Here is a 24409-nt window from a genome sequence, read left to right on the forward strand (position 1 = left end):
AAATACAGGACAAATCTTGTATTGCTTTGGCAAGACAGTGCATTTCATTTTTCAATGAACGGGATGGGCGGCAACCCTAAACATTACTGTGTGTGGCAGTTAGGCTAATTTGGTGATCTGCTCAGTCAGGATGGCAGCCAAAAAAAGTCATTAGGAGCTGCTTTACAAGTAATTTCCTAAAATGTACTTTCTTTTAGGCTTTGATCTGTTAGTTTAATATAAGCTCTGAATTTATTAACATGCTATTTGGTTGTCAGCATTAAACGGCCCTTTTTTTTTTTTTGTAGTGGTCACATTACTGTATACATTTTGCAATGTATACAGCCCCCAGGGAGGGGGCGGGGGGTGTTGTGTCCCCACCAATGTTGAGACCAACTGAATAGATGAAATGCATTTAAATCTATAACTCCATCTGATGTTCATTGTAGTCGGGCAATCTCTCGAGTTGGTGAAACTGCTTTCCTGGGGCAAACTTGCAGGTGCCTTAGAATGGGATGAAAAATACCTTTCCCAAAGGCGGCTCTGCTCACTTGACAATCCAGTCACTATTGGGTATGCCTCCAAGGGGTTGTGCACTAATTTATTTCTAATCTATTCGTTTGCATTGAATATCATCTAAATTGCTGTTAACTGTTGCTAAACTCTCTCATATGTTCAGTAGCAGACGCATTCCCTTTTTACCATCATTTAATGATTTGACACATTTTTGTAACACCCTACTTATGGAAATCTGTCGAGTGATACAGACTCCCGAATTGTTCAGGTTTCTGAGTTGAATTGAGTCTGATGGTGAGCTAACCCAGACGAGATCTCTAGACCCCTGGATTGACGATTCCTGAATTGAAGAGCCAGAGTCAAGAACTGCCAACCTTACTCCTCTCCTGCCACGGCGGCAGGATAACCCCGCAAACCGCACTAGGCCAGCCCCACTCTTGCACTCAACTCCCAGCACCACACGCACAACCCCAAATTTAGACTGTGACTTTATACTTTATTTTTTTGACTTGACTTGAAAGACATTTACCTCCTTCACTCTTCTTCAAAGCATTCTGTTGGATTTTCTTGTGATTTTACAAGTAAACGAACCATACCAAAAGCGCGCTTGGAGAAACGATTTATTGGTGGTGGTGGAATCCGGCAGTACGTCTGCTTGTGCCAAAGCTTAACTTAAATAACTGTTACCATGATCGGCCTTTTATACCATGAAGCAAACAGACAATAGGTGTACAACATTGCTTGATGCAAATGAGAATCTAGGTGTTAATGCTAAATTCCCCTTTTGTCTGTGATGGCTGCCATTTGCCCATTACCGGTTGTATTTTGCCTTAATCAATTGCTCTTGGCTCCAACAGTAACGCGGCACCAAAGGTGTGAAGCTTTCTTTGTATCTATGGTAATATGACCATCAGGTTAAACAGTTCTCTCATCCTGAACCATGTCTGTTCAGATGTCACTATAATCTTACATTCCCCCTTTGATCATAACAAAATATGATCACAAAAAGAAATAACTGTAAGAAAATACATGAACAGAAGGAGGAAAAGAACAGAAAAAGAAACCAAGATATGTTAATAGTAATCACATACACCGGCCTAATACTGAGTACAGGCACCTCTGCTTACAGTATAAAATAAAATATCTTTTTATGTATGATGCAATAGATATTGAAAGGATGTACAGCATTATTAAAAATGACATTGTTGGCATGGTGGAGATTGCATTCAACAGTTATGGTGCTGGATTGTACTGGTGGATGACATCTCCTGAAGCAGGCTGTGCTATATTGTGAGTTTGACCGTGAGCCAGGTGTCAGGTACAGTCCAGTGTAGATCTCTGATGTCAGCCAGGGCACCCTACTCTAGAGAGTTGTTTAGGATCCTCCTTTTTCATTAGAATACCTGCAATGACACACAAGAGAGGGACGGAAACACACCTGGCCAAAGTTCATCAACATCAAAATGAACTGTCATTTGTGTAGACACCTAAAATATCCCTATTTAGTTTCGGCTGGAAGCTAGAGTATTTATCAGTGGTCGTATGATGACCTCTTCATCCTCAGACGACAAGCTAGAGCCTAGATAACTCTAGTCCTGCCATTTCTGGACCCTGATAAATACTACCGCCATTCTGTCCCTAATCTCTGATATGGACCTTCCCACTTGGCTTCTAATGCTACATTCTGAGGTCTGACCAGGCAAATGACTGTGTCCCCCCTCTGGAGGTGGTTGCCAAGCACTGTAAACCTGTTTCTCAGCGCCCTGTACTGCGAGACTGAGTTGTTCACAGTACTGCATCAGGTTGTCAGAAGCTAGATGAGCGTCGACTTTGTGCAGATCCATTGTTCCGGGTGGGGGGCCATGGGCTGGCCTGTGATGACTTCAAAAGAGCTTTACTCAGAACATTTTCAGACTTATAGTCGAACGCAAAGCTCACTTAACAACTTACAGTACCAGTATAATGCGCTACTTCTTAATTCCCTCACAATCAAGAAAAGCACCAAATTTTAATTCTCTCACAGCGAAGAATAATTATACAGTATTGACTTCTGTTCCAGAGCTTACAACGACACACTTTCCTAACCATAGAAAGGTGTCCAGCAACCAGTTGCAGCGTTTCTAACTTTACTTAGAACATTTCCTGACTTATAGTCGGGAACACGAAGCTCACTTAACAACTTACAATACCAGTATAATGCGCTACTTCTTAACTCTCTCACAATCAAGAAAAGCACCAATTTTTAACTCTCTCACAGCGAAAAATAATTATACAGTATTGAATTCTGTTCCAGAGCTTACAATGACATCCTTTCCTAACCATAGGAAGGTGTCTAGCAACCCAGTCCCTCCAACGACCTCTGATTAGAAGTCTGATAACCGGCTCGATGCGAGATGACAAACAACACTATAGTACACACTCCGTCAATCTCAGGACTAATCGAAACATATAACTGTGACAGTAGCAAGTTAAATGGTTCAACTGGTTCAAAATCAAAGAAATAGTGATAAAGGAAATGATTTGTTGCATAATTGAACTGCATACTGAACCAAATGTTATTTACTTTATTTTATTATAATCAAAGAGATGCAAGGTACCAGTTCATAACTTTTTGTCTTGCGTGGTCATTGAATATTGCAAATCACCCTTTCCGCCTCCTGTTCCAGTCTTGGATCCTCTGATTCTGGTCCAGTGGAATTGCAAGTCTTTACCAGATTACCCCCACTACCAGCAGTGGTGGGAGCCGCATGCTACATTTGCATGTTCTCATTCTCCCCATGTCTGCGTGGGTTTCCTCCCACAGTCCAAAGACATGCAGGTTAGGTGAATTAGAGACACTAAATTGTCCCTAGGTATGAATGTGTGTGTGAGGAGTGTTTGTGTGTCTGCCCTGCAATGGGACTAGCGGACCTGTCCAGGGTGTTTCCCTGCCTTTCGCCCTATTAGTGCTGGGATAGGCTGCAGCACCCCCCTGTGACCCTGAATAGGATAAGCGGCTTAGATAATGAGTGAGTGAGAGTGACCTAGGCCTTGTGTTCCTTTCACCCCGGCCATTTTTTCACTGCCATACATCACATTGAAAGTAGCAATGGAAAATAGCAAAGTTATTTGCTCCATTCCAAGTTCTATTAGAATGATTAGACTATCAGCATAGGCTTAAACCCAGTGTGAATACAGTTCCACCTATCTGCTCTGATTTCAATATAGCAACGTTTCATCCCGAGATGTGCAGTCTATGAGTGACTCAGCTAAATTTACAACAGCTTAACAAAAGCCTTTAACAGTCTCTCTTAACAGTCCAACAATACACCCAATTCCCTGGTGTAAACTGAGCTACAGCTGAGGAAGTTGCCTAAAAAGAGAAAGGAGAACATAAAAAGATCACAGACACAGAAGGGTGGCAGGAGATGGTGAGAGATGATGGTAGAAAGAGAACGAAGCTCACCGGCTCAAAACAGAGCTCTAAATATGCAGTGATTTGGACAGCAATCACATCCCAACACTGGATATGACATAATAAATGAGACCAAATAATTGCTGCAATTCTCATAATATATACAAAGGCCAGTGTTTCAGATGTCCATCCGCTGAACCACTGAACATACACAGGCTTCTTCCAAAGCAGAGAAAACTGGTGGGAACTAGTAGAGCTTAGCAGAGTGGGGTGAAGGGGGGAAAAAACTCATTATATGTGGTGTAAACGCAATCTGAATCGTTAGCCATACGAGTTGTATGTTTACATGACTGAAAGAGACCACTGGAATTCAGTTGAGCACTATAGGTCCCACACAAGTCTGCATTAGCTGTGTGATTTTTCACCAATCCTTTGAATTTTACATGGTCAACCTTACATTTGAGAGAAGCAATGACCCAAAAAATCTTGAAACCTACCTAAACTTCCAGATGTTTTTGAACCTGTATTATTAAAAGAAACATATGGAGTAAAGCTTTTTAACTCAAAAGGTCCAGTGGTTAATTAGACTCGTCTTTGGTGGGCGGAGCCACATCTGTTCCGTGTGCCTCAAAAAGGCAAGACCAGGGTAGGCACGCAGATGAGAGTGCCTTTGTGGTTGCAATTATTGGGATTCAAGTTTGGCTTTGGTGGATTGCTGGTACTATTTGCCTTTAGCTTGAGTGAGGCGCAGCAGACCTCTTGGCAAAAGCCTGTTCAGCAGGAAGCTCCTAAGCGGCAGAGGCCAATGCAGAAACCTGTGCAAGAGCCAGTGGACTTCCAGTCCAAGCAGGTGCTGCAGGGTCCTGTCAAGGAGTTGGCTTGGAGGTTTCCAATGGCTCCAGTGGAAGCAGAGAAGCCAGAGGTGGCATTTGAATTGAAAACGCCTCTTCCTGCTAACACTGTTGCGGTTCGGTGCGGTGAGAACGTGGTGCAGGTGGAGGTGAAGAAGGACCTCTTTGGCATCAACCAGCCCATCCAGCCATCAGCTCTTACCCTGGGAGATTGTGCTGCTGCTGGGGAAGATGCAGCAACTCAGACCCTGATCTTTGAATCTGAACTGCAGGCGTGTGGCAGTGTACTAACGGTAGGGTACGCATTTGGACAATGAATTGAGTGCCGTGAGCCCAAAGCTGAATTCTATACACTAACTGCTGTGTTCAATGCAGATGACTGAGGATGGGCTCATCTACTCCTTCACCCTTGTCTATGCACCAGAGGCTCTCAGTGGCACTCCAGTTGTTAGGACGGGCGATGCTGTGGTTGGTATCGAGTGTCACTATGCAAGGTGAGGTGTGATTCTGCTCCCACACCCTTCCTGCACTTTTTGGTTGCTGGTCTAATTTCAGAATGAGGTTTGTGGCAATAAATGCAATGCCTGCATCTGAACTACAGGAGAGCTGATGTGAGCAGTGATGCCCTGAGACCCACTTGGATCCCTTATGCTGCCACCAAGATCGCAGAGGAACTCCTTGTTTTCTCCCTTCGGCTCATGACTGGTGGGTAGGGCTTGTGAAAATCCTCCGTCTAACGTGGATGTTGCTTCAATACTGGCTTTTCTTTGCAGATGACTGGCAGTTTGAGAGGACCTTCCAATCAGTACTTCCTGGGTGACCTCATCCATATTGAAGCTGTTGTGATGCAGTACATGCACGTGCCCCTGCGTGTGTTGTGGACAGTTGCGTGGCTACCACGGCCCCGGACGTGAACTCTGTTCCCAGTTATACCTTCATGACAACCACGGGTAAGGGTGGGTCCTCCCAAAAGAATGAGCTCGCTCCTGAAGTACAGCGACGATATGCATTCCTTCCTGCAGGTGCATGGTCGACGCCAAGATTACGGGCTCGGATTCACGCTTCCTGAACAGGATCCAGGACGATAAGCTCCAGTTTCAGTTGGAGGCCTTCAGGTTCCAGCAGGACAGCGGCCTGGTACGTAAGGGGACGTTGGTGTTGTGGCTTGAAGTCTGCTCCTTTGTACCGTTTCTTGAGCTTTAGGGCAAGTCTTGCTGAGCCAAGCTGCTTTTGCAGATCTACATCACGTGCTTCTTGAAGGCCACGGCGGCTTCATCTCCTACCGACGCGGAGCACAAGGCTTGTCCTTCTCCTCCCAATGGGTATGTGTCCAGTACGTTCTGATCCCAAGCAGTTAAGGTGCCTGTAGCTTAAACAAGCCGTCTCCCTCAGATGGACCGCCGCGGATAGAGATGACCAGGTGTGTGGCTGCTGCGATTCTGGCTGTGGCTTTAGGGAAGGGAAGAGATCTAGAGGCAGATGCAGGTGTGGACTAACTTGAGCAAGAATTCTTTGATGCCCTGTCATGGGAGCACTGTTCTGTGTGGACTAACTGGTTTCCTTTTTGTTCCTAGCTCTTGAATGGGAGGGTGAGGCTTCCCTCAGTCTCGTTGTCAAGGAGAATCCATTGGCTGGTTGAAGTTCTACCAAATAAAGAGCTATAAAATATCCATGAACCGTGCCAGTCTGTTTTTGGGGGGGGGGCTGCTGTAAGATGGGTATTCTGTTCATGCATCTTGTGAAGCCCAGAAATGTGCTTCAGGTCACTTGGCACTAATGTCTTTTATTCCACTAACTTCCATAATAGCCATCATTTTAAGCAAAGCCAGCTGACTTGGTAAAGGCTGTAACTTTTTCTTAAGCTACAGGAGAGCTTTCCCTGTTGCATCATGGAATTGACTCTTTTCACCAGGCAGTGCAGTTAAAGCAGGCTGTGCGTTAAGTGGCTATGGTTAAACATTAGCTTCCATCAGTGAAAGCTGGGATGATCTGATTTTAATGCTGGTGATGTTATTAAACCAGAGAGGTTTTCACTTAATAAAATCAACTTCTTTTTAGCTGTATCAGCTGCCTTCTACTTTTCCTCTCATTTTCTGGACATTGGTGCTTTTTTTTTGGTCCATTTTCTAACATTCAAGATCATAATTGGCTTTTATAGAGAGCTTATGAATGGGCAACGTGAGTGTCTCATGTGCGACTTCAAAGTCTGTGTGACCATACTGACCAGTAAGTTAAAATTGAACTGGTCCTCTTTACAAGCACTTTTCCAAAGTGGTAGTGTAGAGAAGGAAAATGTCAAACTGTCACTCAGGGGCTGTCCTCTGGCCTTTTCTGAGGCTCAGCCCATTTTGAACTGTGGATGCACTGGCATATTGGGAATTCTCCTTGAGCTTCCAGTGACTAATCTGGGCTCGTCAAGAGCTGCTGAATTTTTAGTCCAAGCAAGTTATGCAGGGTCCCTTCAAGAATTTGATACACAGCCTTGCAGAACTTTCAGTGGAACCAAAGAATATGACCTTCTGGAAACAGTTGCATGCACACAGTCTGAGTAGTTGTATGAGGAATAAGAGACATAACCAAATGTTATTTATTTAAAAAGATGCATTTTGCCTGATGTGTAGACAATCTCTTTTGAAATGTTAAATTGAGATCCTTACAAATGTGTCCCATCTAAAAAGATTAGCAAAGGTTGTTGATGGCCTTCACATGTTAAGTACAAAGGAATGACCAGAGTGGCTATTGCTTTCTAAAGGCTCACCTGTCATAACACCAGTTAAGCTTAGAAATAATTGAGGGTGAATTCAAAATGGCAGTATCTTAAGAAACTGACCCAGAGCCATGCTGAGTTGCACTGCACTCAGCTCCATGACTTAATTTGCTTCTAACTACACATCAAAGTTCCTGATAGAGCATGAGCAGTTTTACAATGAATAGCTTGTAAGCTAATTACATGTTGTATATTACTGAAAAGGTTCAGCCTGCTAGAATGTACACTAGTCGAGCTAATAGTCAAAGTTGGATGTACTGCTATGGTCTGTATTTTCTTTTTTCTTTCTCTGCGCCAAACGATAGAAGGATTAGTACTCTTGAACGGCGTCTTTGGAAGCCAACTCTAAAATAAATCATTAGCAACCAGCTTCAAAATACTCACACTCATTACATAGCGACTAAATGTAGTTGTTCTACAAAACGGGTCGTTAGAAGTCATGACACTCAATGATCTGCATGACCAATAAGAGCTTCTGGTCCAACTATTTTGATTAGAGATGGCTGGGGAACTGATTGACATTGATTGGACGACATGGGGAATTGCCGGGAATTCAAGCCAATCAAGGTGCTTTAAAAGTGACCGCAGGAGTAGGTACCTACTGTCACAAGCAATTGTGGAACTATGGCAAGAGTGTGGCATTCCATTGGCGTTGTAGCCATTTGTGTCTGCTTTAGTGCAGTCTGCAATGCAGTGCCTTGGTGGTCAGGAGCAGAGAAACCACAAACTCCAGCTTCCCAGATGTCACAGCAGCAGCAGCAGCAGTTCCAACAGCAATCTGCCCCACAGAGATACGAGCCAAAGCAGCCACTGCCACTTAAGGCTGAACCGTTCCAGAGGTGTGACGTGGATGACTTTGATAAGGTGCATTGTGGTGAACCTGACATTACTGCTGCTGAGTGTGAATCTATAAACTGCTGTTTTGATGGCCGGAAATGCTATTATGGGAAGGCAGGTAAGACACTAATGTGTTTTGGGTAATGTCTTTGTGACCCGTACCATCGTAACCATGTGGGGTGTTTCTTAAACCACTATTTTTGCAACCAGTGACCGTGCAGTGTACCAGGGATGGTCAGTTTGTGGTGGTGGTAGCCAGGGATGCCACATTACCTGAGCTCAGTTTGGATTCCATCAGCTTGTTGGGTGGAAGTGATGCCCCCTGCAGTCCTGTTGGCACCACTGCAGCCTTTGCCATATTCCAGTTCCCCGTCACAGCGTGTGGGACCACCATGATGGTTGGTATCCTGTTCTTCTAACTGAGCTTGCATGGAAGCCCTCATGGTACAAAGCAAATTTCCTTTTGCAGGAGGAAGGTGACGACTACATCGTCTATGAGAACATCATGTCCTCTTCCTACGAAGTGGGGGTCGGCCCCCTCGGCTCCATCACCAGGGACAGCCATTTCGAGTAAGTGTTTCATGCACAGGGGGACGCTTATTCTGCAGGCTCTCGGCTAATGGTTGCCTTTTGTGTCTAGGCTTCTCTTCCAGTGCAGGTATTCTGGTACTGCGGTTGAGGCCCTGGTTATTGAGGTCAACACAGTTCCTCCACCCCCTCCGGTGGCTGCCCCTGGCCCCCTACGAGTGGAACTGAGGCTGGCGAATGGTGAATGCTTCGCAAAGGGATGCGTGGAAGGTGAGCCTCACCAGACCTGTCACCATGCTCTTGCAAGCCTGTTCTTGACACAAATGATGTGCCGACCCCTCCCAAATTTCCACAGGCGACGCAGCATATACCTCGTACTACAGTGACGCTGACTACCCAGTCACAAAGGTCCTACGGGAACCAGTGTATGCGGAAGTGCGTGTTTTGGAGAGGACCGATCCCAATCTTGTCCTGACCTTGGGTGACTGTTGGGCGACATCTACCCCCAGCTCTGAAAGCGTACCTCGTTGGGACCTCCTTGTGGATGGGTAACTGCCAAGCTGGCATCCTCCTGCTTGTACAGGTCTTCGGCACTGTCTAGTCTGATTCTGGTTGTCCCTGCAGGTGTCCGTACCGGGATGACCGTTACCTGACTAATCTGATCCCAGTGGATGGGTCCTCCGGGCTTCAATTCCCAAGCCACTACAAGCGCTTTGTCCTAAAGATGTTTACCTTTGTGGATCCTGAGTCCCTGGTTCCTTTGCAGGAGCAGGTACTTGATCTGTTCCTTCATACAGTCCTCCAACACCACTACAGCTAATGTATGGCTCCCCTCTTCCTAGGTGTTCATCCACTGTAATACAGCTGTGTGTTCTCCATCCGCCAACCAGTCCTGTGAGAAGCAGTGCGGCAGGCAGAGTGAGTAGCGACTCCAGCGTTGTAGAGGAAGTTGTTCCCTGATGCTGCTTATCTACCATGTTCTCTTGTCCTTCACAGGGAGGCATGCTGATGCAGTAAAAGGTGCTGCCCAAGAGACCTTGGTGTCTAGTAAGGGAGTGATCTTCATCCCTTGAGGGATGTCTGCTTCACCTGATGGCCGATTATACTTGCTTATTCCTTTTCTGAATAAAGGAGGTTGCCTTTAGGTGACTTGTCTCTGGTCTCAATTACTGAACCCTTGATGGCTTAATATTTTGAAGGCATTACCTGTATAACTTGAGTGGTCACTTACATAATAGCTAACTGGAGCAGTTTTGCTGTCCTCAAACTCCTTTTAGGTAACTTCAGTTGACTGCTGCAAAGCATGAGCACATGTGCCCAACAGTGGGGGGGTGGGGGTTGACTTGCCAAAACTGCTTCTGTGAACACACCACTGTCCATCAAATACAGGACAAATCTTGTATTGCTTTGGCAAGACAGTGCATTTCATTTTTCAATGAACGGGATGGGCGGCAACCCTAAACATTACTGTGTGTGGCAGTTAGGCTAATTTGGTGATCTGCTCAGTCAGGATGGCAGCCAAAAAAAGTCATTAGGAGCTGCTTTACAAGTAATTTCCTAAAATGTACTTTCTTTTAGGCTTTGATCTGTTAGTTTAATATAAGCTCTGAATTTATTAACATGCTATTTGGTTGTCAGCATTAAACGGCCCTTTTTTTTTTTTTGTAGTGGTCACATTACTGTATACATTTTGCAATGTATACAGCCCCCAGGGAGGGGGCGGGGGGTGTTGTGTCCCCACCAATGTTGAGACCAACTGAATAGATGAAATGCATTTAAATCTATAACTCCATCTGATGTTCATTGTAGTCGGGCAATCTCTCGAGTTGGTGAAACTGCTTTCCTGGGGCAAACTTGCAGGTGCCTTAGAATGGGATGAAAAATACCTTTCCCAAAGGCGGCTCTGCTCACTTGACAATCCAGTCACTATTGGGTATGCCTCCAAGGGGTTGTGCACTAATTTATTTCTAATCTATTCGTTTGCATTGAATATATCTAAATTGCTGTTAACTGTTGCTAAACTCTCTCATATGTTCAGTAGCAGACGCATTCCCTTTTTACCATCATTTAATGATTTGACACCATTTTTGTAACACCCTACTTATGGAAATCTGTCGAGTGATACAGACTCCCGAATTGTTCAGGTTTCTGAGTTGAATTGAGTCTGATGGTGAGCTAACCCAGACGAGATCTCTAGACCCCTGGATTGACGATTCCTGAATTGAAGAGCCAGAGTCAAGAACTGCCAACCTTACTCCTCTCCTGCCACGGCGGCAGGATAAACCCCGCAAACCGCACTAGGCCAGCCCCACTCTTGCACTCAACTCCCAGCACCACACGCACAACCCCAAATTTAGACTGTGACTTTATACTTTATTTTTTTGACTTGACTTGAAAGACATTTACCTTCTTCACTCTTCTTCAAAGCATTTCCTGTGCCTGTGGACGGACTGAGTCGTAACCCTCACTGGTTTAAGCGAGTGGACTGAGTATTCATATTTCTGATACAGTGTATTATTGAGCTGTGGTACGGTGATTGTGTTATTGCTGATACAGTGAATAGTTAATTCTTGTAAGTTTGAAGTAAGCTGTAAAGGATGGTATTGAACCGGGTATTGTTTTGATATTGCTACCTAGCTGATGTTGGATCCAAAGAATTAAGATTACCTCTGTTAGGGTGCACCCAGATATAAGTGTAGTTATTTAATGGTTTAAGATCAAAGGAATAGTGATAAAGGAAATAATTTGTTGCATAATTGAACTGCATACTGAACCAAATGTTATTTACTTTATTTTATTTTGTTATATTCAAAGAGATGCAAGGTACCAGTTCATAACTTTTTGTCTTGCGTGGTCATTGAATATTGCAAATCGCCCTTTCCGCCTCCTGTTCCAGTCTTGGATCCTCTGATTCTGATCCAGTGGAATTGCAGTCTTTACCAACTAATTATTCATTCACTAGATTACCCCCACTACCAGCAGTGGTGGGAGCCGCATGCTACATTTGCATGTTCTCATTCTCCCCATGTCTGCGTGGGTTTCCCCCCACAGCCCAAAGACGTGCAGGTTAGGTGAATTAGAGACACTAAATTGTCCCTAGGTATGAATGTGTGTGTGAGAGTGTTTGTGTGTCTGCCCTGCAATGGACTAGCGACCTGTCCAGGGTGTTTCCCTGCCTTTCGCCCTATGAGTGGGATAGGCTGCAGCACCCCCTGCGACCCTGAATATGATAAGCGGCTTGGATAATGAGTGAGTGAGAGTGACCTAGGCCTTGTGTTCCTTTCACCTCTGCCATTTTTTAACCGCCATACATCACATTGAAAGTAGCAATACACCCAGTTCCCTGGTGTAAACTGAGCTACATCTAAGGAAGTTGCCTAAAAAGAGAAAGGAGAACATAAAAAGATCACAGACACAGAAGGATGGCAGGAGATGGTGAGAGATGATGGTAGAGAGAGAACGAAGCCCACTGGCTCAAAACAGAGCTCTAAATATGCAGTGATTTGGACAGCAATCACATCCCAACACTGGATATGACATAATAAATGAGACCAAATAATTGCTGCAATTCTCATAATTATATAAAAGGCTGTGTTTCAGATGTCCATCCACTGAACCACTGAACATACACAGGCTTCTTCCAAAGCAGAGAAAACTGGTGGGAACTAGTACAGCTTAGCAGAGTGGGTGTGAAGGGAGGGATAAGACTCATTATCTGTGGTGTAAACGCAATCTGAATTGTTAGCCATACGAGTTGTATGTTTACATGGTTGGTTGGGGGGGGGCTCTTTTCAAAAAAGACCATTGGAATTCAAATGAGCACTATAGGTCTCACACAAATTTGTGTTAGCTGTGTGATTTTTCACCAATCCTTTGGTTTTACATGGTCAACCTTACATTTAAGACTTACTAATTGTATCTCCAAATGAATTTCTGAGCAAATGACTGTGGTTGCCCCAGACGCTGTAACTCAGGGAATATCTCTTAGAAGAGAAATATTCAAGGAGAGAGAAGGGGAGAGAGAGAGGGAGGGAGAGAGAGAGAGAGAGAGAGAGGGAGGGAGGGAGGGAGAGAGAGAGAGAGAGAAAGAGAGAGAGAGAGAGAGAGAGAGAGAGAGAGAGTAGGTCATGTAAGTACAGTACAAAAAGACTGTACTGTCCAAGACAAACATCACCACTCTAATGCCATTTTTTCAATCATATGTTTGCTCTCTCTCTCTCTCTCTCTCTCTCTCTCTCTCTTTGAGAGTCAGGTAGAGATTAAATCAAACAGCTGATTCATGTTTCCAGTTTGAAGGAAGAGTGGAGGACAGCAGTTGAATTCTAATACCATTTTCCCCTGACTGATCTCCAGCCAAGGCAAAGCCACAACCAGACCTTTACTTACATACGTATAATTGGGGCATAGTTTTTGAGTCTCAGTCGGATTGGGAGGTGAAGGAGTAGGGATCTTACTCAGAATGATTTTACTTAGTAAAAGCATTACTAAGTTGAACTGAATATCCCCAAATGTCTGTTTTTTCTGCTTTCTTTCAATAATAAATTCATGGTGTGAGAGGTGTATGAATAGCTACCTTCTTTAGTTCAAGTTTATTTGTACGGTGCTTTTTACAATCAAAAATGGTCTCAAAGCAGCTTTACAGAGATCAGTGCTTAAACTCCCATTGAGCGAGCCCAAAGGCGACAGTGGCAGGGAAAAACTCCCTAATGAAGTGAATAGGGGAAAGAAACCTTGGACCAAAACTGAACAGGGGGAGCCCATCCGCCTCTGGCCAAGGCATTTACACAACACTCCTTCGAGTCCAGGGGCCTATACTACAAAGCAAGTTCAACTTGAGTATTCGTCTGCCTGCTATTTCATAAAAGCCCTGTTTTATTGACTGCATGGGCAAGTGGCCTGGGAACACAACAAACCCATCAAGTAGCTGTGTTAGACCAACAGCCACCTTGCAAATTGTGCAGATGACTGTGTTCTTGTTGACTATGTTCTCTGCATTACCCACAGCATACATAAGAGTGCCTGTTGCAAAAAAACGCAAGGCAATGCATACATTCTGAAGGACTGTTAGTGCGCAACTTCGATGTGTCGCACTGGCAACATACGGCTCATGGAGCCGACAAAGATAAGCAATTCCCTCCGCGGAGAATCTATATCTTTCATATAGATGCTCCTCAGGCCAAAGGGTTTTGTCTGTCTCTGAAAACTCTGGCTTTCCTAAGATACCCTGTCACTCTCCATGCACTGAGGTCCACGGGATCTTCCAGGAATGGTGACGCCATTTTCCAAGAGAATTTATTGGTCAGTGCAGTGCTTTTATACGTTTTGATCTGTTACCTCGAACATAACCTGCTCCGGAGCAGGTTTCGTCAACGGAAGACATCACTACACAGTGGTAACTGTAGTGGCAACAGTGCTAATCGAGATTCATAGATTCTGTATGATTCTGGAGACACTTTTTCTAGACTGATCTAGCTTACTTGTAGCTTACTTTCTGAAATGTACCGTGAAGAAGGTAGAGACAGAAATCCCCTTTTTTACAAAATATTAGAAGGCGTAACGTATGTGCCAGCCAGTTATATACGAACCCGCACTCATGTTCTCTTTCTGCTGTAGTGCCTAGACATCTTCTGTGGCCAAAACAAGTAAATTTCCTATTCCAGAGGGCTGTACTACGAAGTGAGGTAACTGGCTTATCCAGGTAACTTCAGGTGTAACTTGGTGATGTCAGGTGTAACCTCCCAATTAACCCGTTCTACGAGAGGTGGATAAATGTTACCCGAGGTATGATGTCATGGCAATTTACGCTGCATCTCTAAACCGCTCCGAGCAGGTTATCTTCATGGTTAACTCAATGTTACCCTACGTAAGCACTGCCCCTCCACCCACAATCTCATTGAGAAAAAATGCTGGCACATCGTTTTAAGGGGCCATCAAACTCCTTTAGCTTAGCCCAATGATGTTGGGCTCTATGAAAGATATTGATTCTCATCTGAGGGTATTCGTTGTCTTTACTTGCTTCTGTGGCCAGATGTTTCCAATGCCACTTGCCGGAGTTGAACATACAACTTGCCTTGCTTTGCGATATTTTGCCAGCGGACACTTCATGTATTCCATTGGTGACACTGCGTGAAAAGAGGTGTATCCGGACTGGAATACTCCTGTATATTCCCGGATACTCCACAGATAATCAGCTGTATCTGGCAGTTTGCAGCTCTGTTATGCGGCATGGAAGATGCTAAACATCTGAGCAAGAATACCATATTCCATGCAGCTCGCAAAGTGGTACTTGCTCTCACTAAACTGTTGGATGCATTTGTTGTGTTCATTGGCCATTTAAGTGTTCTAAAGACCAAAGAGGCATCTTATGTTATCGCAGGTAATTTGCATTATAAAAATACTTGGTCTGTTTTTAATATGCATAGACTAGGCCTACATACAGAACACATTTTTTTCCATAGGAATCCCATGGGTAAGTGGTGCAATTGAGTGTACGCATATCCCCATTAGAGCGCCCCTGGGAGAACTTGAAGGGGATTATGTGAATAGGAAATCATTTCACAGCATCAGTGTTCAGGTATCTGACCATATCATATTTGATCTGACATGTAGGCTAGCCTACATTATATTGTCCTTCAAATTTCTACTTATTTTTAAGACAATTAAAGGCACATTAGGTGGTGATTTTCTTACAATGGCAGTCTGTTAAAGTGGCCTGAAATCCTTTGTCAGATGACATGTGACCACCATTTAGTGGTGAACAGTCTGGAGGTGGCCTCCAGGTGGCCTGGGTTAATGCATGATTCTCACATTTTTCAGGAATCCACTCTTGGTCAGAGATTTGAACAAGGTAAGACAACAACCACCCTATATTTCACACATCATGCTGTATTGACATTATATATTGTATAGACAATTTCTTTCTATCATTCAAAAGGCGTTTTGATTGCCTGCTGCTTGGGGACAGAGGCTATCCGTGTCTGCATTACCTGATGATCCCCTATCCTGACCCACAAACAAGGGAACAAAAAATATAACGTGGCTCACAGTAACACAAGGGTCTGGGTAGAGATGACATTTGGGATCATCAAAGCATGCTTTGCTTGCCTGCAGGGCTTGCGGATGCGTCCGGAGCTGCCATGTGATGTGGTGGCGGATGTGTGGTACATTGCCACTATTAGAAAAGAAAGAGCACCATACTAGCTGCCAGTGCCGCCAGATGTAATGGACCTAGTGACACTGGATCTCCCAACAGGAAGAACCATCAGAGAAACCATCACAAATCAATTTTCCACCAATAAGAAAAGACACATGAAATTATTCTTTTTTGATTTATGTATTAGTTCAGGGGTGGGCAAATCCGTTCCTGGAGGGCCATGGTCCTGCTGTTTTTCTTGTCAGCTGACTAAATACAATCTGTGATTGGCTTAAGAGAGTGCACACCTGTTTGCAAGGTGAAAGTCAACAGGTAACTGAGAGGTGAAAACAAAAACTCGACAGGTCACTGGCCCTCCAGGACCGGATTTGCCCACCCCTGTATTAGTTTATTGGCATTCTTCCTTTCCTAAAAATTAAAAGAAAAAATATTACCGATAGACAGGTAGAGACATATTGATCAAAGGATGGTCAATGTATAGCAATACCTTTGTCATGTTCCAGTTTTTATATTTCCAGTTTAAGTTTTTTTATTTGTAGCATTTTTTTTCTGGCAGTCGAGCTCACACATACGCTTATAGAGCAACCGCACATTGTCAGATCTAACCTGCACAGCAAAATACATTGAAAGAACAATCATGGCATGCAGGATTCAGGCCCATTAGTGTTACATATTGTCATTATGAATAATCCTTTTAACAGCAAAGGAAAAGCTACCCTTTGGGTTCTCTGAGACACCTGAGAGGAGGTAGCCATGGGTGGGGAGAGTGGTTGATTTAGCTCCTCCTAAAAGACAATAATGCAATCATCAACTGACCAAAATTTTGTTCTCTTGAAGTTTCATTCTCATTCAATAGATGTATGACTGGAAATATCAGCTCATGACAGTTTGCCATAGTCTAGTATTAGCCTATGTCAGTCACCATTAAATTGACATAAAAGTACAAGTGATGAAATGGGTCAACCTGAATGTGTGTGTCAGACATGGCTGACATGGTCCCCTTACCCATGCCCTCCTGAAAAACATAAATAAATAAAGGGAAAAGCTGTTAAGATGTGTCAACATATCAGCAGAATGCATAATAAATGTATGGTAAAACAGAACTCCCAGTTAACAGACAGTTACTTCCACATTTACCTCTACCTGAGAGTCAGATGGGGGACATGCTAGTGGCTGCAGCAAATCAATAGTATCCCTCTCAACTGTACATGAGACAGGTATGTGAATTACATAAAATTATTTTAAACTGGGCAATCAAAACAACTGATATTACCCTGTACATAAAGGGTGGACATTGAGCTGCCACCAGGGTCAGAACTGACTGCCCCCTTACCCATTATGAGTCTTCCTCTATTGTAAACTCCAAATAAATTAACACCGAATCAAGTAACTGACATCTTAATCGCTTTGGTAGCACTGTTTAACACCAATTTAGGCAATCAGAGTTTGTCAACCCTGACTTTTCTTGATAACCTCGAGTTAAATCTCTCACTCACTCTCTCACTCATTATCTAAGCCGCTTATCCTAATCAGGGTCGCGGGGGGGGTGCTGGAGCCTATCCCAGCACTCATAGGGCGAAAGGCAGGGAAACACCCTGGACAGGTCACCAGTCCATCACAGGGCAGACACACAGACAAACACAATCACACACACATTCATAACCGCGGGCAATTTAGTGTCTCTAATTCACCTAACCTGCATGTATTTGGACTGTGGGAGGAAACCCAGAGGTAACCCACGCAGGAACATGCAAACTCCTCACAGAAAGGACCCTGGCTGGGAATTGGCACCATGCCACCATGCTGCCCTCGAGTTAAATCTGAGTAGGTTAAACTCCCTTCATTGCACAGCCCTCTGCTCACAACCATTCTTCACAAACACATGTCCATAAACCCAAGCTAGATTCCCAGTTTCAAAAATCTCCATTTAATATTCCAAACAAAATTTCACATTTGTTCTTGGATAAGAGAGAGAGAAACTGTGTGTGTGTGTGTGTGTGTGTGTGTTTCTAGTCAATTTCATATACACAATTTACAGAGCCTCATCTTTCATTAATAGAAGCCACCTGGACACCATTGGGCACAGTACTATGAAGGGAGTTTAATGTGCTCAGATTTAACTTGGGAATATCAAGGAAAGTCATGGTTGACAAGCGTTGAAATTTACCCAAACCTTTTTGATGTTTGATGCACCTATATTATTTAAAGGAAACATATGGAGCAGAGCGCTGCTTTTTAACTCAATGGTCCAGAGGTTAATTAGACTCGTCTTTGGTGGGCGGAGCCACACCTGTTCCGTGTGCCTCAAAAAGGCAAGACCAGGGTAGGCGTGCAGATGAGAGTGCCTTTGTGATTGCAATAATGGGATTCAAGTTTGGTTTTGGTGGATTGCTGGTACTATTTGCCCTTAGCTTGAGTGAGGCCCAGCAGGCATCTTGGCAAATGCCAACATGGCAGCAAACACCACAGCAGTTCAGCCATGACGAACCGGTGCAAGCTCCTCAGGAGCCTCAACACGGAAAGCCTGTTCAGCAGGAAGCTCCTAAGCGGCAGAGGCCAATGCAGAAACCTGTGCAAGAGCCAGTGGACTTCCAGTCCAAGCAGGTGCTGCAGGGTCCTGTCAAGGAGTTGGCTTGGAGGTTTCCAATGGCTCCAGTGGAAGCAGAGAAGCCAGAGGTGGCATTTGAATTGAAAACGCCTCTTCCTGCTAACACTGTTGCGGTTCGGTGCGGTGAGAACGTGGTGCAGGTGGAGGTGAAGAAGGACCTCTTTGGCATCAACCAGCCCATCCAGCCATCAGCTCTTACCCTGGGAGATTGTGCTGCTGCTGGGGAAGATGCAGCAACTCAGACCCTGATCTTTGAATCTGAACTGCAGGCGTGTGGCAGTGTACTAACGGTAGGGTACGCATTTGGACAATGAATTGAGTGCCGTGAGCCCAAAGCTGAATTCTATACACTAACTGCTGTGTTCAATGCAGATGACTGAGGATGGGCTCATCTACTCCTTCACCCTTGTCTATGCACCAGAGGCTCTCAGTGGCACTCCAGTTGTTAGGACGGGCGATGCTGTGGTTGGTATCGAGTGTCACTATGCAAGGTGAGGTGTGATTCTGCTCCCACACCCTTCCTGCACTTTTTGGTTGCTGGTCTAATTTCAGAATGAGGTTTGTGGCAATAAATGCAATGCCTGCATCTGAACTACAGGAGAGCTGATGTGAGCAGTGATGCCCTGAGACCCACTTGGATCCCTTATGCTGCCACCAAGATCGCAGAGGAACTCCTTGTTTTCTCCCTTCGGCTCATGACTGGTGGGTAGGGCTGTGAAAATCCTCCGTCTAACGTGGATGTTGCTTCAATACTGGCTTTTCTTTGCAGATGACTGGCAGTTTGAGAGACCTTCCAATCAGTACTTCCTGGGTGACCTCATCCATATTGAAGCTGTTGTGATGCAGTACATGCACGTGCCCCTGCGTGTGTTTGTGGACAGTTGCGTGGCTACCACGGCCCCGGACGTGAACTCTGTTCCCAGTTATACCTTCATTGACAACCACGGGTAAGGGTGGGTCCTCCAAAAGAATGAGCTCGCTCCTGAAGTACAGCGACGATATGCATTCCTTCCTGCAGGTGCATGGTCGACGCCAAGATTACGGGCTCGGATTCACGCTTCCTGAACAGGATCCAGGACGATAAGCTCCAGTTTCAGTTGGAGGCCTTCAGGTTCCAGCAGGACAGCGGCCTGGTACGTAAGGGGACGTTGGTGTTGTGGCTTGGAAGTCTGCTCCTTTGTACCGTTTCTTGAGCTTTAGGGCAAGTCTTGCTGAGCCAAGCTGCTTTTGCAGATCTACATCACGTGCTTCTTGAAGGCCACGGCGGCTTCATCTCCTACCGACGCGGAGCACAAGGCTTGTTCCTTCTCTCCCAATGGGTATGTGTCCAGTACGTTCTGATCCCAAGCAGTTAAGGTGCCTGTAGCTTAAACAAGCCGTCTCCCTCAGATGGACCGCCGCGGATAGAGATGACCAGGTGTGTGGCTGCTGCGATTCTGGCTGTGGCTTTAGGAAGGGAAGAGATCTAGAGGCAGATGCAGGTGTGGACTAACTTGAGCAAGAATTCTTTGATGCCCTGTCATGGGAGCACTGTTCTGTGTGGACTAACTGGTTTCCTTTTTGTTCCTAGCTCTTGAATGGGAGGGTGAGGCTTCCCTCAGTCTCGTTGTCAAGGAGAATCCATTGGCTGGTTGAAGTTCTACCAAATAAAGAGCTATAAAATATCCACGAACCGTGCCAGTCTGGTGGGGGGGGGGGTGCTGTAAGATGGGTATTCTGTTCATGCATCTTGTGAAGCCCAGAAATGTGCTTCAGGTCACTTGGCACTAATGTCTTTTATTCCACTAACTTCCATAATAGCCATCATTTTAAGCAAAGCCAGCTGACTTGGTAAAGGCTGTAACTTTTTCTTAAGCTACAGGAGAGCTTTCCCTGTTGCATCATGGAATTGACTCTTTTCACCAGGCAGTGCAGTTAAAGCAGGCTGTGCGTTAAGTGGCTATGGTTAAACATTAGCTTCCATCAGTGAAGGCTGGGATGATCTGATTTTAATGCTGGTGATGTTATAAAACCAGAGAGGTTTTCACTTAACAATCAACTTCTTTTTAGCTGTATCAGCTGCCTTCTACTTTTCCTCTCATTTTCTGGACATTGGTGCTTTTTTTTTTTTTTTTTTTGGTCCATTTTCTAACATTCCAGCTCATAATTGGCTTTTATAGAGAGCTTATGAATGGGCAACGTGAGTGTCTCATGTGAGACTTCAAAGTCTGTGTGACCATACTGACCAATAAGTTAAAATTGAACTGGTCCTCTTTACAAGCACTTTTCCAAAGTGGTAGTGTAGAGAAGGAAAATGTCAAACTGTCACTCGGGGGCTGTCCTCTGGCCTTTTCTGAGGCTCAGCCCATTTTGAACTGTGGATGCACTGGCATATTGGGAATTCTCCTTGAGCTTCCAGTGACTAATCTGGGCTCGTCAAGAGCTGCTGAATTTTTAGTCCAAGCAAGTTATGCAGGGTCCCTTCAAGAATTTGACGCACAGCCTTGCAGAACTTTCAGTGGAACCAAAGAATATGACCTTCTGGAAACAGTTGCACGCACACAGTCTGAGTAGTTGTGAGGAAAAAGAGACAACCAAATGTTATTTAAAAAGATGCATTTTGCTTGATGTGACAATCTCTTGAAATGTTAAATTGTGATCCTGACATGTGTCCAATCTAAAAAGATTAAGGTTGTTGATGGCCTTCACATGTTAAGTACAAAGGAATGACCAGAGTGGCTATTGCTTTCTAAAGTCTCACCTGTCATAACACCAGTTAAGCTTAGAAATAATTGAGGGTGAATTCAAAATGGCAGTATCTTAAGAAACTGACCCAGAGCCGTGCTGAGTTGCACTGCACTCAGCTCCATGACTTAATTTGCTTCTAACTACACAACAAAGTTCCTGATAGAGCATGAGCAGTTTTATAATGAATAGCTTGTAAGCTAATTACATGTTGTATATTACTGAAAAGGTTCAGCCTGCTAGAATGTACACTAGTCAAGCTGATAGTCAAAGTTGGATGTACTGCTATGGTCTGTATTTTCTTTCTTCTTTCTCTGCGACAAACGATAGAAGGATTAGTACTCTTGAACCTTCTTTGGAAGAATGTCTTTGAAGCCAACTCTAAAATAAATCATTAGCAACCAGCTTCAAAATACTCACACTCATTACATAGCGACTAAATGTAGTTGTTCTACAAAACGGGTCGTTAGAAGTCATGACACTCAATGATCTGCATGACCAATAAGAGCTTCTGGTCCAACTATTTTGATTAGAGATGGCTGGGGAACTGATTGACATTGATTGGACGACATGGGGAATTGCCGGGAATTCAAGCCAATCAAGGTGCTTTAAAAGTGACCGCAGGAGTAGGTACCTACTGTCACAAGCAATTGTGGAACTATGGCAAGAGTGTGGCATTCCATTGGCGTTGTAGCCATTTGTGTCTGCTTTAGTGCAGTCTGCAATGCAGTGCCTTGGTGGTCAGGAGCAGAGAAACCACAAACTCCAGCTTCCCAGATGCTGCAGCAGCAGCAGTTCCAACAGCAATCTGCCCCACAGAGATACGAGCCAAAGCAGCCACTGCCACTTAAGGCTGAACCGTTCCAGAGGTGTGACGTGGATGACTTTGATAAGGTGCATTGTGGTGAACCTGACATTACTGCTGCTGAGTGTGAATCTATAAACTGCTGTTTTGATGGCCGGAAATGCTATTATGGGAAGGCAGGTAAGACACTAATGTGTTTTGGGTAATGTCTTTGTGACCCGTACCATCGTAACCATGTGGGGTGTTTCTTAAACCACTATTTTTGCAACCAGTGACCGTGCAGTGTACCAGGGATGGTCAGTTTGTGGTGGTGGTAGCCAGGGATGCCACATTACCTGAGCTCAGTTTGGATTCCATCAGCTTGTTGGGTGGAAGTGATGCCCCCTGCAGTCCTGTTGGCACCACTGCAGCCTTTGCCATATTCCAGTTCCCCGTCACAGCGTGTGGGACCACCATGATGGTTGGTATCCTGTTCTTCTAACTGAGCTTGCATGGAAGCCCTCATGGTACAAAGCAAATTTCCTTTTGCAGGAGGAAGGTGACGACTACATCGTCTATGAGAACATCATGTCCTCTTCCTACGAAGTGGGGGTCGGCCCCCTCGGCTCCATCACCAGGGACAGCCATTTCGAGTAAGTGTTTCATGCACAGGGGGACGCTTATTCTGCAGGCTCTCGGCTAATGGTTGCCTTTTGTGTCTAGGCTTCTCTTCCAGTGCAGGTATTCTGGTACTGCGGTTGAGGCCCTGGTTATTGAGGTCAACACAGTTCCTCCACCCCCTCCGGTGGCTGCCCCTGGCCCCCTACGAGTGGAACTGAGGCTGGCGAATGGTGAATGCTTCGCAAAGGGATGCGTGGAAGGTGAGCCTCACCAGACCTGTCACCATGCTCTTGCAAGCCTGTTCTTTGTACAAATGACGTGCCGACCCCTCCCAAATTTCCACAGGCGACGCAGCATATACCTCGTACTACAGTGACGCTGACTACCCAGTCACAAAGGTCCTACGGGAACCAGTGTATGCGGAAGTGCGTGTTTTGGAGAGGACCGATCCCAATCTTGTCCTGACCTTGGGTGACTGTTGGGCGACATCTACCCCCAGCTCTGAAAGCGTACCTCGTTGGGACCTCCTTGTGGATGGGTAACTGCCAAGCTGGCATCCTCCTGCTTGTACAGGTCCTCGGCACTGTCTAGTCTGATTCTGGTTGTCCCTGCAGGTGTCCGTACCGGGATGACCGTTACCTGACTAATCTGATCCCAGTGGATGGGTCCTCCGGGCTTCAATTCCCAAGCCACTACAAGCGCTTTGTCCTAAAGATGTTTACCTTTGTGGATCACTGAGTCCCTGGTTCCTTTGCAGGAGCAGGTACTTGATCTGTTCCTTCATACAGTCCTCCAACACCACTACAGCTAATGTATGGCTCCCCTCTTCCTAGGTGTTCATCCACTGTAATACAGCTGTGTGTTCTCCATCCGCCAACCAGTCCTGTGAGAAGCAGTGCGGCAGGCAGAGTGAGTAGCGACTCCAGCGTTGTAGAGGAAGTTGTTCCCTGATGCTGCTTATCTACCATGTTCTCTTGTCCTTCACAGGGAGGCATGCTGATGCAGTAAAAGGTGCTGCCCAAGAGACCTTGGTGTCTAGTAAGGGAGTGATCTTCATCCCTTGAGGGATGTCTGCTTCATCTGATGGCTGATTATACTTGCTTATTCCTTTTCTGAATAAAGGAGGTCGCCTTTTAAATGGTTTCTCATGAGTCTCTGGTCCCATTTGATGGCTTAATGACTGAATATTAACTGAACCTTGAAGATATGACTTGGTATGCTTCATCACACCAGGGCAACCCCTCACAGATTGTCTAACTAGAGCAACATTGCTGTCCTCAAACTCCCATTGGCTCATTTCAGTCAAGGACTACAAAGCATGGGGACATGTACCCAGCATCTGAGGGGGTGGGTTGTGTGTGTGTGTGTGGGTTTTTTTTTTTTTTTTTTTCAAATCCCTGACAGCCCAAAACAGCTTCTAGGGCAAACCCCCCCCCTTTCATGGAGTGCTCAAAAAATGCCTTGTCTTCACTATAAACGGGGGGAGGAGAATGTTGCCCTGTAAAAAAGGTCCTTTTCAGAAGGTGCTGATCACATTACAAAGTCACTTAACCATTAAGGATTAGATGACATGCATTCAAATCTATAGCTCCATCTGATTACTAAGGTTGGGTGATCTCTCAAGTTGGTGAAACTGCTTTCCTGCAG

At 45.0% G+C, this 24409-nt stretch overlaps 3 protein-coding genes and 2 pseudogenes across 3 annotated transcripts; all 5 read left to right on the forward strand.

Annotated features, from left to right (window-relative positions):
- The first annotated feature begins 4547 nt into the window (after positions 1 to 4547).
- Positions 4548 to 6379, forward strand: LOC115829764 (zona pellucida sperm-binding protein 3-like; annotated as a pseudogene).
- A 1752-nt stretch (positions 6380 to 8131) lies between these two features.
- Positions 8132 to 9945, forward strand: LOC115829866 (zona pellucida sperm-binding protein 4-like). Its single transcript, XM_030794039.1, has 8 exons — positions 8132 to 8462; positions 8555 to 8742; positions 8814 to 8914; positions 8985 to 9142; positions 9228 to 9420; positions 9497 to 9644; positions 9715 to 9790; positions 9869 to 9945. Exons 1-8 carry the CDS (start codon positions 8132 to 8134, stop codon positions 9943 to 9945), a joined length of 1272 nt encoding a protein of 423 aa, XP_030649899.1.
- Positions 9946 to 14641: 4696 nt separating this feature from the next.
- LOC115829765 (putative nuclease HARBI1) lies at positions 14642 to 16072 on the forward strand (annotated as a pseudogene).
- A 2314-nt stretch (positions 16073 to 18386) lies between these two features.
- Positions 18387 to 20268, forward strand: LOC115829133 (zona pellucida sperm-binding protein 3-like). The gene is made up of 8 exons (XM_030793182.1): positions 18387 to 18923; positions 19006 to 19124; positions 19232 to 19335; positions 19403 to 19580; positions 19652 to 19766; positions 19867 to 19952; positions 20023 to 20114; positions 20204 to 20268. Exons 1-8 carry the CDS (start codon positions 18387 to 18389, stop codon positions 20266 to 20268), a joined length of 1296 nt encoding a protein of 431 aa, XP_030649042.1.
- A 1749-nt stretch (positions 20269 to 22017) lies between these two features.
- On the forward strand, positions 22018 to 23826 carry LOC115829134 (zona pellucida sperm-binding protein 4-like). Its single transcript, XM_030793185.1, is given in 9 exon segments — positions 22018 to 22342; positions 22435 to 22622; positions 22694 to 22794; positions 22865 to 23022; positions 23108 to 23300; positions 23377 to 23494; positions 23496 to 23525; positions 23596 to 23671; positions 23750 to 23826. Coding segments are annotated over 9 exon segments (1266 nt in total).
- The last annotated feature ends 583 nt before the right edge of the window (positions 23827 to 24409 follow it).

Source organism: Chanos chanos, chromosome 16, assembly GCF_902362185.1.
Source record: "Chanos chanos chromosome 16, fChaCha1.1, whole genome shotgun sequence".
Taxonomy (NCBI): domain Eukaryota; kingdom Metazoa; phylum Chordata; class Actinopteri; order Gonorynchiformes; family Chanidae; genus Chanos; species Chanos chanos.

What these genes read in the sequence shown, in the direction of transcription:
- LOC115829866 (XM_030794039.1), top strand. Translation starts at nt 8,132, where the DNA reads ATGGCAAGAGTGTGGCATTCCATTGGCGTTGTAGCCATTTGTGTCTGC. An exon ending in ATGCTATTATGGGAAGGCAG is followed by an intron (nt 8,463 to 8,554) that starts GTAAGACACTAA and finishes TTTTGCAACCAG; the next exon opens with TGACCGTGCAGTGTACCAGG. An exon ending in CGCAAAGGGATGCGTGGAAG is followed by an intron (nt 9,143 to 9,227) that starts GTGAGCCTCACC and finishes AAATTTCCACAG; the next exon opens with GCGACGCAGCATATACCTCG.
- LOC115829133 (XM_030793182.1), top strand. Translation starts at nt 18,387, where the DNA reads ATGGGATTCAAGTTTGGTTTTGGTGGATTGCTGGTACTATTTGCCCTT. An exon ending in CTCCCTTCGGCTCATGACTG is followed by an intron (nt 19,336 to 19,402) that starts GTGGGTAGGGCT and finishes TTTTCTTTGCAG; the next exon opens with ATGACTGGCAGTTTGAGAGA. An exon ending in TCCAGCAGGACAGCGGCCTG is followed by an intron (nt 19,767 to 19,866) that starts GTACGTAAGGGG and finishes CTGCTTTTGCAG; the next exon opens with ATCTACATCACGTGCTTCTT.